This window comes from Polypterus senegalus, chromosome 12 (assembly GCF_016835505.1).
Source record: "Polypterus senegalus isolate Bchr_013 chromosome 12, ASM1683550v1, whole genome shotgun sequence".
NCBI classification, from domain to species: domain Eukaryota; kingdom Metazoa; phylum Chordata; class Cladistia; order Polypteriformes; family Polypteridae; genus Polypterus; species Polypterus senegalus.
Window position 1 is genome coordinate 13,136,912 of NC_053165.1, and position 14,930 is coordinate 13,151,841.

The 14,930-nt window shown below is 37.0% G+C and overlaps 1 protein-coding gene across 3 annotated transcripts in view; it reads right to left on the reverse strand.

The window, feature by feature from the left end:
* Nucleotides 1-14,930, reverse strand: part of ccdc66 (coiled-coil domain containing 66) — a 52,659-nt gene that overhangs the window by 22,416 nt on the left and 15,313 nt on the right. For 2 of the 3 annotated variants that reach the window (XM_039771066.1, XM_039771068.1), the window contains exons 8-14: nucleotides 14,102-14,263; nucleotides 8,000-8,131; nucleotides 7,638-7,870; nucleotides 7,408-7,492; nucleotides 4,579-4,740; nucleotides 3,771-3,915; nucleotides 562-702 (exon numbers count right to left, since the gene is read on the reverse strand). In XM_039771066.1, coding sequence (XP_039627000.1) covers nucleotides 562-702; nucleotides 3,771-3,915; nucleotides 4,579-4,740; nucleotides 7,408-7,492; nucleotides 7,638-7,870; nucleotides 8,000-8,131; nucleotides 14,102-14,263 — 1,060 coding nt within the window. The remainder of the gene's footprint in view (nucleotides 1-561; nucleotides 703-3,770; nucleotides 3,916-4,578; nucleotides 4,741-7,407; nucleotides 7,493-7,637; nucleotides 7,871-7,999; nucleotides 8,132-14,101; nucleotides 14,264-14,930) is intronic. The other variant, XM_039771067.1, reaches the window with a different exon arrangement.

Genomic DNA, 14,930 nt, shown 5'->3' on the forward strand with positions numbered 1-14,930 from the left:
GATGGAATGAGAAAGCCTTAGGCTTCATTTTACTGTCTGTAATGCGACTGTTTTTCTTATAAATGAACGCAGATCACTATTGATTACATTAAAACTGCTAACTGTAAAAACTCATCTCTTACTGAAGTTCCAGTTTTTGGTAGGAGGACCTATAAGCTGGTCTCTGACTGGAGTACCATTTGTACAATGGCATCTATCTCATCAGTCTTGAAATAAGTGATGTTTATAACTTGTGTCTTGTTGCAGAGCATTGTGGAGAGCAGACAACAGGAAGTACATGACTTATAAAGTAAATGTGCTACAGAAGAAGCAGGAGACAGCAGTGAAGTGCCATGTATTATTACCCAGCATTTGAACAATGAATTTCCAAGTTAACTGATGGTCACTTCTTATGTTTGCAATGTTGAGCAAAACAAGAATTACTCAAATAGGAGACGTCAAACAGTGTAAATCTCTGGAGCAGATATCAATGAGAATTTTTTGATTACACATTAATTAACAAACAAAATTAGCATATCTAAATGAATATTGTGTGAACAGTAAAAGATCCTCCTACTGTACCTGTCTGGACTGCAGTTTCCTTCTTTTCAGGATGAATATTGCTGCTCATCTTTTCCACAGCCTCTTTCTCAGTGCTGTCATGAACATAATCTGAAAGGCGGCTCTGCATGGCATTGTTGCTTGCTTGACTTGAAATACCTTCTAAAGAGAATATATAGTTGCAGAAGTGTATAAAAAAGTAAAAACGCAACCAAATTCTATTCTGCACAAATGAAGCTAATAAGGCTTTAACTCTTATTTTACTTTTATGATTCTTTTAGAGCTCTTATTTTACTTTTTTACCAATCATGTGGGACTTGTCATATGTTTTTTTTATTCTATACAGTTTTTTTTTTTTAAGAATATAGAGTTTCTAGAAATTTCAGCAGGTTCTGGCAGCAGGCCACATCTCCCAGTCTGTTGCTGCTACTTATCCATACATCATTTTATACAATGCCTTTACTAGCATATTCAATCAATATACACTTTATGGACAGACTATTAGAAAGTATTTTAAAACACACAAGTAGAATAAAATTAAAATGCATATCAGAAACACAAAACGGATAAACACTAGCTTGGAAAAAAAAAAAAAAACATCAAGAACTCAGACCAATGCACTGTGGACATAAGTAATTCAAACAGAAAAAAGGAAAAATCTTTAGAACAGTAACACAATAGACTTTTCCTGAAAGTTAAGGTTCTACAATGCAGAGAAGCAGCAGGTCTCCAAGGTAGATATAACTTTTACAGCCTGAGGAGCAGAGTGAGCAAAACCTAAAAGTGAATTAATGATCATGAAGGTTTATGTAACAATGTGCTGGGCCAGTGAAGAGACTGAACTTAAGAGGCTCTCTTGAAGGTGTATAAACTGAGCAGTAAGAACAAGGACTCTGAATCTATACTAATAAAAGGCAAAGCCCTGACTGACTCACTCACTCATCACTAATTCTCCAACTTCCCATGTAGGTGGAAGGCTGAAATTTGGCAGGATCATTCCTTACAGCTTAATTACAAAAGTTAGGCAGGTTTCATTTCGAAAATCTACGCGTAACGGTCATAACTGGAACCTACTTTCGACCATATATACGGCCACAGCCTGCAGCTCGGTCGCTGTGTGAGGCGGAGTTGCATCCCGCATCATCACGCCTCCCACGTAATTGAGTGCCTGCCCATATAAGGCAAATATTCGCAGGTGAAGGACTGTGCTTATGCAAACGAAGATGAGATGGTCTAGTGTTTGGCACAAACTTAGGGAAAGTGCGAGAGAAACTTTTAAGTGCCGGGTCTGAGCTAACATTAAATAAAGCCGTGGACATCGCAAGATCGCACAACCACAGCTGAGAACCTTCGATGCATGTACTCCGGCTCACGTGAACTGACTGTGAACGCAGTACGCAGACAACAAGCAAGAGCTCCAAAGACCGCTGAACAAAAAACGCATTACACAATTGAGAAGGCAGCAAAAGAATATGAAGCGAGTGACGCATACAAGCATATTCATAAGTGCAGCTACTGCGGAAACAAAGCACGGTGTAAACCGTAAGTTTAAATTAAGTTTATAGACACGCCGACGCTGGCGTTTTTAAAATTGCTGGTGAAGGACTGTGCTTATGCAAACCAAAATGAGATGGTCAGGGATAGAATAGTGTTTGGCACAAACTCAGCAAAAGTGCGAGAGAAACTTTTAAGTGCCGGGTCTGAGCTAACATTAAATAATTGCTGGTGAAGGACTGTGCTTATGCAAACGAATACCAAGCAAATGTTACGTTATTTTTAAAATGTTTCCTTTTCTTTTTCATAACTTCTTTAACACACTTCTTCTCCGCTGCGAAGCACGGGTATTTTGCTAGTGTTTAATTAAAAAGCTTTGTATATTAAATGGCAAGTTTTATAAGGTGTTTTGTTGGTTTAATGTAATCATAGTAAGCACTAAAACTTTGCCCACTGAGCAACCTATGAAAGTCTTTATTTATGGGTTATCCAGTAAAAATGTGGTGAATGGAAAGAACATGGAGAGGCACTTGGACAATAATTGGTTCTCATTCCAGATAATTATGTGACACCATTAAATGTAATGTAATGTTGTTTTCTGTTTTGTACATTTAGAGTGAGGAATGTGCACCTAAGATGTTGACACATTCTCTTTCTCAATATGAATTAGCAATCATAAATGTGCTCCTTAGCCGTTTCAGTGTGGGAATCTGCTTTGTGAGTGTTGTCGTTTGCAGTTCACCTGGGATGTAAACCAGCGACGCTTGGGTTATAAAGATGCAAAGAATCCGTTTATCATGCAGACCAATAAGAGAATCTCCTCTCCCCTTAAGGACGTTTGCATCTGCTAAGCAGAAAGCTGTGTATTTCAATGTGTGCAATATCAGTTTGAGCTCTCTGCTAGCCTCCAACTCCTACGCACACTACCAGATTGTTACTCTGGCACATCCATCCATTTTTCTAAACCCTGTTTTTACCATGAACCCAAAGCTGTGTATCTTTAATTTAAAATGCACTACTTTAGAGTAGTGCTTGGTAGTAATAATCTGTGCTTGTAATCAATATTAGCTGGTGTACTCTTAATCTGTCATGTCTATTCCTTTCACAGTTTCAATAATCACCTCAAATACCACAACTGGCCCAGCCTTAATAGCTAGTTTTGTGAAGCTAATACGTCACTTTAATAAAACTTCAGATTGAACTAAAACACCAAATGTGACATCACATTTAAAGCAGAATTGTAGCTCTGACAGTGTGAGATCACCTACCATGTTTGGAAATGGATTAAACATCATGCATGACATGAACAGCTAATATCACAAGGCTTTGTTTCCACTGAATCATGTGACAAAATCAATTACTCATAACACACACAGTGTAGGCAGTTATTTACAGTTTAGTTTATTTTTAATCCTATGACTTAACAAGAGACAATTCTCCTGAGGATTTTTTAGCAATTTAATACAACCCTGTAATAACCATATCTAAAATACATTTTGACTCTCCACTATACTGACAGTGAAATGTTTCCAGGATCTTCAGATCATTATCTTAAGACATTTGCACTTTGTAGATGAGACAATAAAACGAGGATAGTAAAGTGCAGGGAATGAGACACGAGGTTATGCGCCCTTTACTTGCATTATATAGCTTGTTATCTTATCTAGTGCCAATATACGGCCAAAGTGACCCATTGGAAAGAACCTTTTGAGAAAATAAATATCAAGTAAGCATACCTTCCAAGTGCTTTTGTAAATTTGAAATATCATGACCTTTTCGTGCCAAGGAACGCATTCGCTGCTCTTGTTTCTGTTTCACCGCATCCTCCTGTGCTTTCTGCATGCTCATGTATAGATCTCTGGTTTGTTGACTGTGAGACTCCTACAAAAATACAAATTGAGAGATTACAAAACAGTGTTTATGCTCGGACTGTATTTCATGACGCTCGTGCTTCATAACATAAGGCTTAAAAGGTATTAATTATTTTGGCGTGCTCCACATCAGAAAACCAAATACACTGAAAATGTTGATAACATTCACCAATCATTGCTTACAATCCTAGAACATAACACTGTATTTTGTTACGATTGTAAGATTAAAGTGGAAGCTCTTTGGAAAACACTGTCTGCCTATTAATGATGAAAAGTGTTCGTCCAATTTTTGAGTGAAAACTGTTCTGTCATTTTGCCATCAGTGGCAAAAAAAGAAATTATGCTACCATCATGATTTAAGCCAAGCTGGAGTAAGTTTTCCACAACAATTTGAGTGAAAGCAAGAGTTTATTTATAGTGTGGTTACAAACCTTCCTAAAACTTTCCTACAAGATCACTAAAAATGTCCCAGCACAATACAACATTTAGTGCATTCCAAGTAAGTAAGCTTTAGCCTACATAAGGCCAATATCTACAGATACCAAATGACGTTGAAATACTACTTTAGGTGTGAGACTGAAATTATCATACAATATCTCTTTTTGGGAAAATGTGACTATGCAAAATAGATATTAAACAAGAGCAAAGAAAACCACAAAGCTGTTCAAATTACTTCTTTCTCTCTCTGTTTCCTCATATCATCTTCAAACTGCCTCTCCATCATTTCCCTTTCTTGTGCCAGTCGTTGTTCCTCTTCCTGCTCTTCCCGACGACGGAGTTCATCCTCAAGATGTTTCTGCCTTCGTCGCTCCTCAACCTGAGCTTTAATGGCTTCCTGAAATTAAAATGATATAGCCTCAAATTTTCTGTAGGTGAAATAAACATGAAATCTCACATACAGTATATACTGTAAGTGTATTGTGCATGCAGTAAAATGGGGGTCAACTAAAAAGATGCTTAAAAAGGTACATTTGGAGAAACAAAAACACTCCTCTATGGAGTTACTCTTTATTATATTTTTAACAGATATAGCTTAATTATCACTACTTTTTCTTCTTTACCATATTAAGTAACACCCATTAGCAACATTGAATATTGTTGACAACAGAAGCATTGTTAGCCTTAGTTCTTGTTAAAGGCTTAGCCCCCACTCAATTAAAGCCATAAGTAATTGTTTGCCATCCTTTTTCTCAGTTCAGAGTTGGGGTGTTGGTGTTAGTTGTTCTCCTTCTAGTTTAACACAAGTCATCCATGAATATTGGGTAGTCTAACGGTGGGTGTTGGTGGGCCTTAGCCATCAAAGATCCGGAGCTGGACTACGGAGACATCTTATGCAGGGGTGGGGGGAGGGTGGTCAGGGGCTAAAGACCCCCAAAAAACCCCAGTGATGCGGCTGGATGATGAACTGATGAGTAATTTACACAAAGCAGGCAAATCCTTTATCTGACATTTATGCAAAAAGACAGCATGGCACACCAAGACTTGATACTGGAGTGCAGTGCTCTAAAATAAGGAGGACTGTGCCTCTGTTGCATACATTTAAATTAAATCAGGCAAATCTTCAGTGAAATAACTATAACTGGAAAAGCATATAGATAAGGTTAGAACTCTTCACAGTTAAAAATGACAGAAAATGAACTGCTGTAAAAAATAAAAACAATTACAAGCCAATCTTAATTACACCAGCTCTGCCTTTATTAGAAAAGTTTACGTTTCATTAACACACTGAAAGTATAAGTATGTCAAAAGAAACTTTTCTTTATAAAGGTAAATTTCAGCACAATACAGGAAAGAAAGGTAATTCAAAGAGTTACGCTGTATGACGAAAAAAAAGCAAAACCTGGGTCCGTTGTAATTAAACACTGCCATAATATAGCACATGCTGTGTTACAAGATTTAAAAACACCCCAGGCAGTGTGCCTTGTTTAGCTAACTAAATAGATTACAAATGCAAGCTTTCGAGGCAGCTAAGGCCCCTTCATCCTGTAATCTATTTAGTTAGCCAATAAAAGGTGTCATTTCACCCTACTTTCTCCTTTATCAATCTATGGCTAACACGGTACAACACCCTACTGCTTTGTTTAGCTAAAAGCATTCTGATTTACCTGCGTTGGGCTGGCACCCTACCCGGGGTTTGTTCTTGCCTTGCGCCTTGTGTTGGCTGGGATTGGCTACAGCAGACCCCCCGTGACCCTGTAGTTAGGATATAGCGGGTTGGATAATGGATGGATGGATCATTTACATACAGTTTGTTAAAATAGCAGGGGCCCCAGCACTGACCCCTGCTGGACACCACTCTTCACATCACTCGATTCTGATGAGGTTCATTGCTCTGTTTCTTCTGTCTGAGCCAATTATGCACCCATCTACACACCGCACCCTGAACTCCCACTTCTTTTAATTTATGCCCAACCTCTCATGTGGCAAATGCAGACCCCCGTGACCCTGTAGTTAGGATATAGCGGGTTGGATAATGGATGGATTCTGATTTACTGACTGTAGTCTATGAATCCAGAATATGCGTAAAAAAAACATTTTTCTCCTACATACTGCACATTTTTTTAATTGGATGTTGTATGGCTAATTACATGATTACAAGTCCCCTTTTTTATATATGTATGTACAACTGAATTAACCTGTTCCTGAAAGAAAGAGTGTGAAAAACAATATGAATGTAATTAGTAAAGTTAACTTGATGTTTACTTTTGTTTAGTAGGAAAAGTGGGTTATTAATGCAGCCACTGTATTAGGATTATTGGAGCACTTGTGCTGCCAGGATAAGCTTTGGCCCTTTGCGGCCCTCAATAGAATTAACTGGGTGTGCAAATATCACGTTACAAGTAACTTTAGGAAATTGTTGTATTGTTTTAGAACTACTTCATCAAACACTAGTGTTAACAAAATCATTGGTTTTGTCTGATACAATTTATTTTTGTTCTCAGTTATTGTTTACAATATTGTAATTAAATATTTCTGGAGAGAGCAGGTTAAAGTGATGTAACTCAAATATTTATGGTCTAAAGATTGAAGAAATCAACACAATGTATTTAAATAAATGGGAAACAATGTAAGATTTTGATTTATTAATATTGAAAATGAATTTTTACATCAGTGCACTAACCTACCTCAATTCCACAAACTTCATTGATCCAAACTGATTAAATACATCAGAGAATATTGATTCCGCCACTAACAGGTAAACCTATCAGAAATAATATTAATATATCTTTGGTTTATCTAGGGCGGCACGGTGGCGCAGTGGGTAGCGCTGCTGCCTCGCAGTTAGGAGACCCAGTGGGTTCGCTTCCCAGGTCTTCCCTGCGTGGAGTTTGCATGTTGTCCCGTGTCTACGTGGGTTTCCTCCGGGTACTCAGAAATAACAATAATAATAATATTGATAAAAAATAACATAATAGTCACATGTGTAAACTGCAAAAAGTAAATGAAGCCAGGAAGATATAAAGACACCAGCAAGTTAAAAATGTTTCTTTTAAATGCCCACCTGGTGTTCTATCTGCTTTTGTCTCTTTCGTTCCCGTTCCTCAATTTGAGCTGGATCCAGGAGGGCTGTCATACTGCGAAGATAGCTGTGACATGGGGGGGAAAAAAAACACTATTTTTGTTTCCAATGCATTTTTCTTTTCCTCATTACATCAAATGTTACAAGCAGTGTTTGCAGTATAGTGACAACAGGACACAGTCAGATTTCCATTACATTTATGTGGAACTTACGTGTTTCTTGTTACCCCAAAAACATTCCCTTCCGTACTGACTCTTCCCAAGTTGTCTGCATATGAAGAGGACACATTGCCATTGGCATTGGTATAAGCAGCAGAGGAAGATATTTCCCTTTCATCAGGGTGACGAGCAGGTTCAGAAGGTTCAGATCTTGCTGTATTTAATGGAGACACCTTGGTTCTTTGAAAAGAATCAAAGTGTGCAGCCCATTTATCATGGTCTTCAGCCTGAAAAAGAATTCATATAATAAAGTCAAAAATAAGGCATCAGGAACACAGATTGATTTCAAAGACTAATCAACTTAAAACTGAATACTTGATAGTGATAAACAAAACAGTTAATTCATTTCTTCATACTTGTAAACGCTTCTCTTTTTCTTTCATTTTTCTTATTTTTGCTTCTTCTTTCTGTCTGTCCAGCTCTTCCAGCCACAGCTTTTGTTGTTCTCGTTTTTTAGCACTAAAAGCATGTTCCAAAGGAGCTGCCTCCTAAAGTGTAAATTAAAAACATTTATCAAAATTGTTCTGTTATTAAAACCTTATTATTTTTAACTAATGTAAGCATTTATATATAATTTTTTAATTAGAGCATTAAACTCATATATACAGGTCAGGTCAGGTTGGAGACAATGCATTGGTAAAGTGTGTTGCCACACCCACCACATGATCCTGGTTGGCAACCCCCAGGCAGACACATGGTCCAGTCCCACCCTCCAGAAATACCTGCCACAGCCAGATGTTACGTGGGTGTCCCCTTGGCCTGGTCCAGCCATTCAGTTCCTCAACAATGAGAATCCTGTGAGTTGGATCACCCTCGGGGAATCGCACCACATGGCCGTAGTGCCATAACTGACGCTCTCTCACAATGCAGGTAATGTGCCTCATTTGGGACTCCATGAGCAACCACTCATTCGACACAAAGTCAAACCAGCAGTACCCAAGGATTCTCCGAAGAGACACAGTACCCAAGGAGTTCAGTCTTCATCTCAGGTCACTGCATAGCGTCCACGTCTCGCAACCATGTAGCAAGACAGGAAGCACCAGGACTCTAAAGACTGGGACCTTTGTCCTTTTGTTTGAAAATCAGGAGTGCCACACACCCCTTTCCAGCGACCCTCATGACCCCGCCATACTCTCCCAATCCGTCTACTGACTTCATAGGAAGAGTCACCAGAGACATGAAAGTCACTGCCGAGGTAAGTAAACCGCTCGATGAGGTCGACACTCTCTCTGCAGACAGGCACACTGCACTAAAGGCCTGGCTTTTGGTTTTTATCCAGGACACTCGTAAGCTCAGACACTCAGACTCCTCGCTCAGTCTCTTGAAAATCCTGATCAGAGCCTCTATTGACTCCGCGAAGATCACAGCATCGTCAAAAAACTCAAGATCCGTGAATCTTTCTTCACCAACAGATGCCCCACAGCCACTGGACCCCACAACCTTTCATATACATCAAGGTAGAATTTGTTTTTTTCATTTTAAACTTTGGAAGAAACAGTGAGCACTGAAATACAGTGGATTAAAAAAAATAATAATAATAAAAGTATGCTTCACTTTTAGCACATGTCATTGCATTGCAGATTTAATTTTAAATGTATGAATTTGACATTCTTTCCTATAAATCTACACTCGATAACCCATAATGCAAAAGTGGAAATGTGTTTTCAGAAAAATTTGGAAACTTCTTAAATATTAAAGACTGAAATCTTGACTTTCATAGAAGTATTTATACCCTTTGATGTGGTACTCCAAATTGTGGTCAGGTGCATCCAGTTTGCTTTAATGATTCTTGAGATGTAGACTGACTGTAGATTGATTGGCAACAATTAATTTAAAATGAAATCTACAATCTAAATCTTTTAAAAATCTTTTTATGTCTTGTTTCTTCACTCTCATCTAATTTAAGCTGTTAAAATACGATAAGCAAAAACTTCTTAAAATGTACTTCATCAAATTCAGGGTCACAGGTATACAATACACGATAATTTGCCATTTATGAAACCATCTATGATAAATTAAAACTATTACCAAACAGCTTCCTACCAACAATTAGGCCATCACCAATTACAGAGATGTAAAACAGTGGCTGCAAATTAATATCTGAAGCATTAATACACTGTAAGTAAACCCCTTTTTGCTTAATTAGGCACATTCATTAGGTTTTGCAGTACAGTTCTATTGTTTGAAATCACCTTTACATTTTTATTCTCTTCAGTTGGAGTTGACGTTCCATTTCTTTCTAAATTATACCTATTGAGCATCACCCTTTTGAATAGCAGACATCAGAATGAAGACTGAGATAGCAATTACTATCTGCTATTCACATCAGGTTCAGTTTAGCACAGGTGATCTGCCCGAAGGAGACAAAGCAGCATAAATCCAGTTCTCCTGAATCAAAAGCAAGCACAAACCTGTGCTAATATTTTGGAGAAAATCCATACACATTTAAAATAAGGAGACTGAAATGGAAGTATATGTAACAAGGGCTCCAGATTGACAGCCTGGCTACAACAAAAACCCTTTACCTTATCTGGGTTTCTAGGATAAACTTTCCCCACCTCTCATTTTGTAAGAATTGTAACTTGTGTAAAATTGTGAAAATTTTAACTTGCTCTGTTAATGACAATATAATTGTGGCACCCATCACATATTTGATTTCAAACCAGCTTCTGTCAAAGATTAATCCAACAGCTGCACCTCAAAACTCCTTTAATTTGACATGAAATCTTAAGATTTCACTAGCAATGGATGCTGAAGCTTCTACTGTGTGTATACATCAAAATAAATGTTAAAAATGTTTTTCAAAACATGTTAGTAGTCTCTCTACAAATGTATAGTAGATAAAATTAAAAGACTGTTGCTCCCCAATTGTCAGTTTAGGCCTTTCCTCAGTCATGCCTGTCAGTTGGCCTGGCATCTCATCCAACCTTCACCCTTAACTTTCCGAGTGAAGAGCTCAAATGACAACTACAAACAGGCTGTTTCCTCAGTTACAGTCCAACTTCACAACCAAAAGGTATTCAGCAGTGAACACCATTGCCAGTCCTGGCGTCAGGATTTGTGCCTTTAGTAAATGGTTCTTGGTTGATTTGTTTCAGAAGGGAATTATCAGGAACAATCATGGTAGTTTCATGTTTGGAGTGTTCTACATCTGGCTCACCTAATTAAACCTGCTTGCAGCCTTACCAAAAATATAAGGTACTTGACAGCATAGGTTCAAAGATCAATGAGGCATAAAAGACCCACACAGGACAAAGTGGGTATTGGTCATTTTACTAGGCTTTTAGTGGCACACAAGACCTGTTAGGAAAAGCAGATGTAATAGGGCCCTGGCATTCCTGAGTGAACTGCAGCTCATACCAATATTTTGATCAGCCCTGTACTTCATCTGATAACAAAAGGTGTACATTAGAGTTGAGGTGATGCCTTTGCAGAGACTCCTTCAGACGATCAGGCTTTAATCGCGAGCCCTGACTGAAAAAGTGACAGTGTAAATACATGCAACCATCACAAGATGATAAAGAGTGTGGCAGTCTAAGAAGATATTCTCTCCAGATTGAGAGTAGTAGCAAAGAAGGAAACCTCTGCAACGCTACCTTAACAAGTATAACAGACATTCTATGAGAAGACCCAGGGCAGAGCTAGGAAACACTGAAGGGATTATATCTTTGGCTGGCCTTGAAGTGCCCACTTATTTTTGAAGATAACTGGACGGCTTGTTCTGTCCAAACTGGCATATTGTCTTCACAACCCTAACCAAGAAAAATGAACGGATTCTGAAGTTTTAAATTTATATTCATATTCTCCCCGACACAAGGTCAATTCGGAATCAACAAATAACCTTATATGCAGGAACCAGGGGGAGACTAAAGCATCTGAAGGAAAATCTATGCAGACACAGGAAAAACATACAAACTCCACACATACAGCAACCAAGCGCAGGATTCAAATCCAGGTAACTGGAACCATAGGGGCAAGAGTGCTAACCACTCTGACACAATGCCATCCAAACCAGATATTACTTAATAAAAAACAAAATAAAAGTGAAGCGTGTTTAGATAACAGCAAGCCAGTGTCCTTTTGTGTGGGTGGATTGTTATCTTCATTGTTAGGTGAAGCGCTGGATTTGTGCCTTTAGTAAATGCTGTTTTAATACCCTTTTGAAGAAGATGGACTGAAAGATAAGACATTAGACATGAAAGCTTAGACTCAAAATAATTTGTTAAAAGATTTTTTTAAAAAATGGCATGGGGCACAAATGGAACTTAAAAGAGGGGTTGCCTAATGTAATTTTTGCCTCAAGAAGAACTCATTTGTGACAGGTATATTGAACAGATGCTCCTTAATGAAGTATAAACAGGAAAACTAATCAAATTATTTCCAAATAATGAACTGAATCAAACATGTATGCAGTTTACCGTTTGTTTGTCTCAGGGAGCAGAAGTCACACCAAACTAGACTAAAACATTGATGGCTGTTCTGTTCTGCAAGTGTTTCACTAAAGGAAAGCAGAAAACGGTTAAGCTTACCGCTTACTAATTTAAATAGTCTACGCTGGCCTGAATAGAATTTGTACTGACTACTTTCCTCTGAGCATCATACTTTATTACTCAACTACAGCTACACTTTTAAAATAAACTTCTGCTGCTGTACAATGTCTGCCTTCATTGTTTCATCACTTGCACTGACTTTACTGTCATCTTAATTTTAACAAATATGATCACTGTATTGTTAGAAGCTGGCTGTCAGTTACATTAACAGTGAGATCTATCTACTTAGTGCAATAGTTCTTAAGCATTTTATACTTTGTACCCATTTTCAATACACCAAAAAAAAAGTCATCAGCACAATACATATTAATTTCTGCTACAGAATCCCAGTTAGATTTTTTTTTTGCATACTGTAGCACAACACGAGTAATCCTCTTCACAGAGCTACATGGCCAATCTATCATTGCCACCTCAGGAATACAATACAATAGTACAACAGTAGCAGTACAAACAACAAATTGTTACCTGACAGTACCAACAACTTAACTTCTTTTTCCATCTCTACAAAATCTCAATGACGGTAAATGAAACGTATACATAAATATTGCTAGAATAACAATTTAATTGGCACGTAGACTTATCTTGCTTAACTGGAAGAATCATAACTCACCTCTTTAAGTTAGTGGATAATTAATGTTATATATTATCTAAAATTGGAAAAAACAAAAATCAAATTCGCACTTAGAGGATCTGTGCAAAACTTTTTCAAAACTTGTCAGGATCTGATCAATAAAATTTTAGAATAAGCATTTAAATTGAGGAAGCAGTTCCTCTCCCCTCTTTTTAATTCTATTTATTTTTATTTATTTATTTACATATTTTTACTATTATTAAAGTTTTACTCTGTTGACCTAGCTCTCTTTCTCATGGGTGGAAGTTCATTTGTTATTGTTAACCTTGACTTGCTTGTATGGAATGTTATTTGATTTTGATAAAATTAATAGAAATGTTTAAAAAAAAAAGAACAAATTAAACAACATGAATAATACTGAATTTACAGAATCTTCAAATCATGACACAGTATACATATAACACAACATGCAAGAAACACCCCAAAAGACAAGTTCACGAATTCAAAGCACCTGTTCATTTTGAAAGATAAACAGATAAACCAGTATAAAACAGAAACACTGAAAGTATGATTTGTAAAGTATTTATAATCTTACCAAATACTGCAGCCTTTGTGCTGATTGAGACAATGTATATGGTATCTCATAGCTGGTCAGCACATAAAGTCCAATACTTTGCAGTCAATTTTACTCTTTTGTCTTTAAAAATATCTAAACACCTAACATGTACAATATATTGATCCTGAATCTTGGTCACATTCAAACTTGGCATAGTTGCACAACATCTGGTATAAACAGTGTTGGGTAACATAGACACTAATCACATCAAAAGAAATGCAGCCTTGGGAGCTCATTGAATTGCCATAAAAAGTATATTTTAAAGAAATATATAACCTAAAACTCAGTATTTACACTAAGAATGCCGGACGACCCCAAGTTTAAGTAGTACTAATTTAGTGCTATTAAGGATTACAGACTGGATGTTCACTTTGGGAATTATGGAAACTGCATAAGGACATTATTAATCAAAATTAAATTTTATTCCTGAGCTGTTTTCCCATTAATTTATATTCATTTAATGCATACTTCACTTTGTAACAACTATACATGTATTTAATACAATATCTTCATTCTTTATTCTTCAATTCTTTTCTTTAGTACTGTAATGTGGTGTTCTAAGGCAATCAAATTTAAAAAACTCTTATGTGAAATCTCAGGTGGCCACTTTGTATTCACGGAAAAAGTTTTTGAATTGTAGATTTAATGTCAGAGAATGAACAGTCACACAGATGATGGTAATATTGTCACTTGCCACCACTGCCATCACAGGTTTACTTACCCCCAAGATAAATGAAGAGCGAATTGCAGCTGGTACATCCTGTTGGGGGAAAATGGCAGGCTTCTCAGACTGTGCGTGTGACATGTTGCTGTTTTTTTCTGAACTCCTTGTTGTTTCACTCCGAGTTTCAAGCACAACAGAAGACCCATCATTTAATGGAGGCTAGAAAATTGCACAAAAAACTAAAAATTATCATCATAGTATATCTAGAGGATTGGAAATTATAAAATAAGTAATGCCTAATGTACTGTTAAAAACTAATGTAATTAATAAGTTTATATTCTTACATTAAAATGGTACTACTTTTTGCCAAATATCAAGTGTGTGATGTGCACATTTCACAATATAAGTGAATAACAGGTTTTTGTGTTATGTATCTTGCAAAACAAATTAGGAAAAAGGGAATCTGACAAACAACATGAGATCATTTAGTCTACAAATCTTATTTGGCTACCCATTAGCTAACTTGTGCCAGTATCTCATCTGGATACTTTTTAAAAGTAGTCAGGTTCATAAGTCAGTAATTTGCTCCAACACCAAACAATCTACTGTAAAATTGGAGAACCCACACAAAAGCCCACACAGTTCTGAGATCAAATACCAAGACCATGGAAATACAGTATGTGTTATTTTCTGTTAAATGGATCACCATCATGTCTTTAAAGTAAAGTAAAAGGTGTAAGTGCTCTGCACAACCTCTCAGATGAACTTCACCATCATCAGTTAGGGGCAGGGCAAGTTCAAAAGACACTAAAATTAGTGCAGCTAACATGTAAACCCCTTCCTCTGTTTATGTTGATTTATAAAAGAAATGTTTAAGAACTCATTT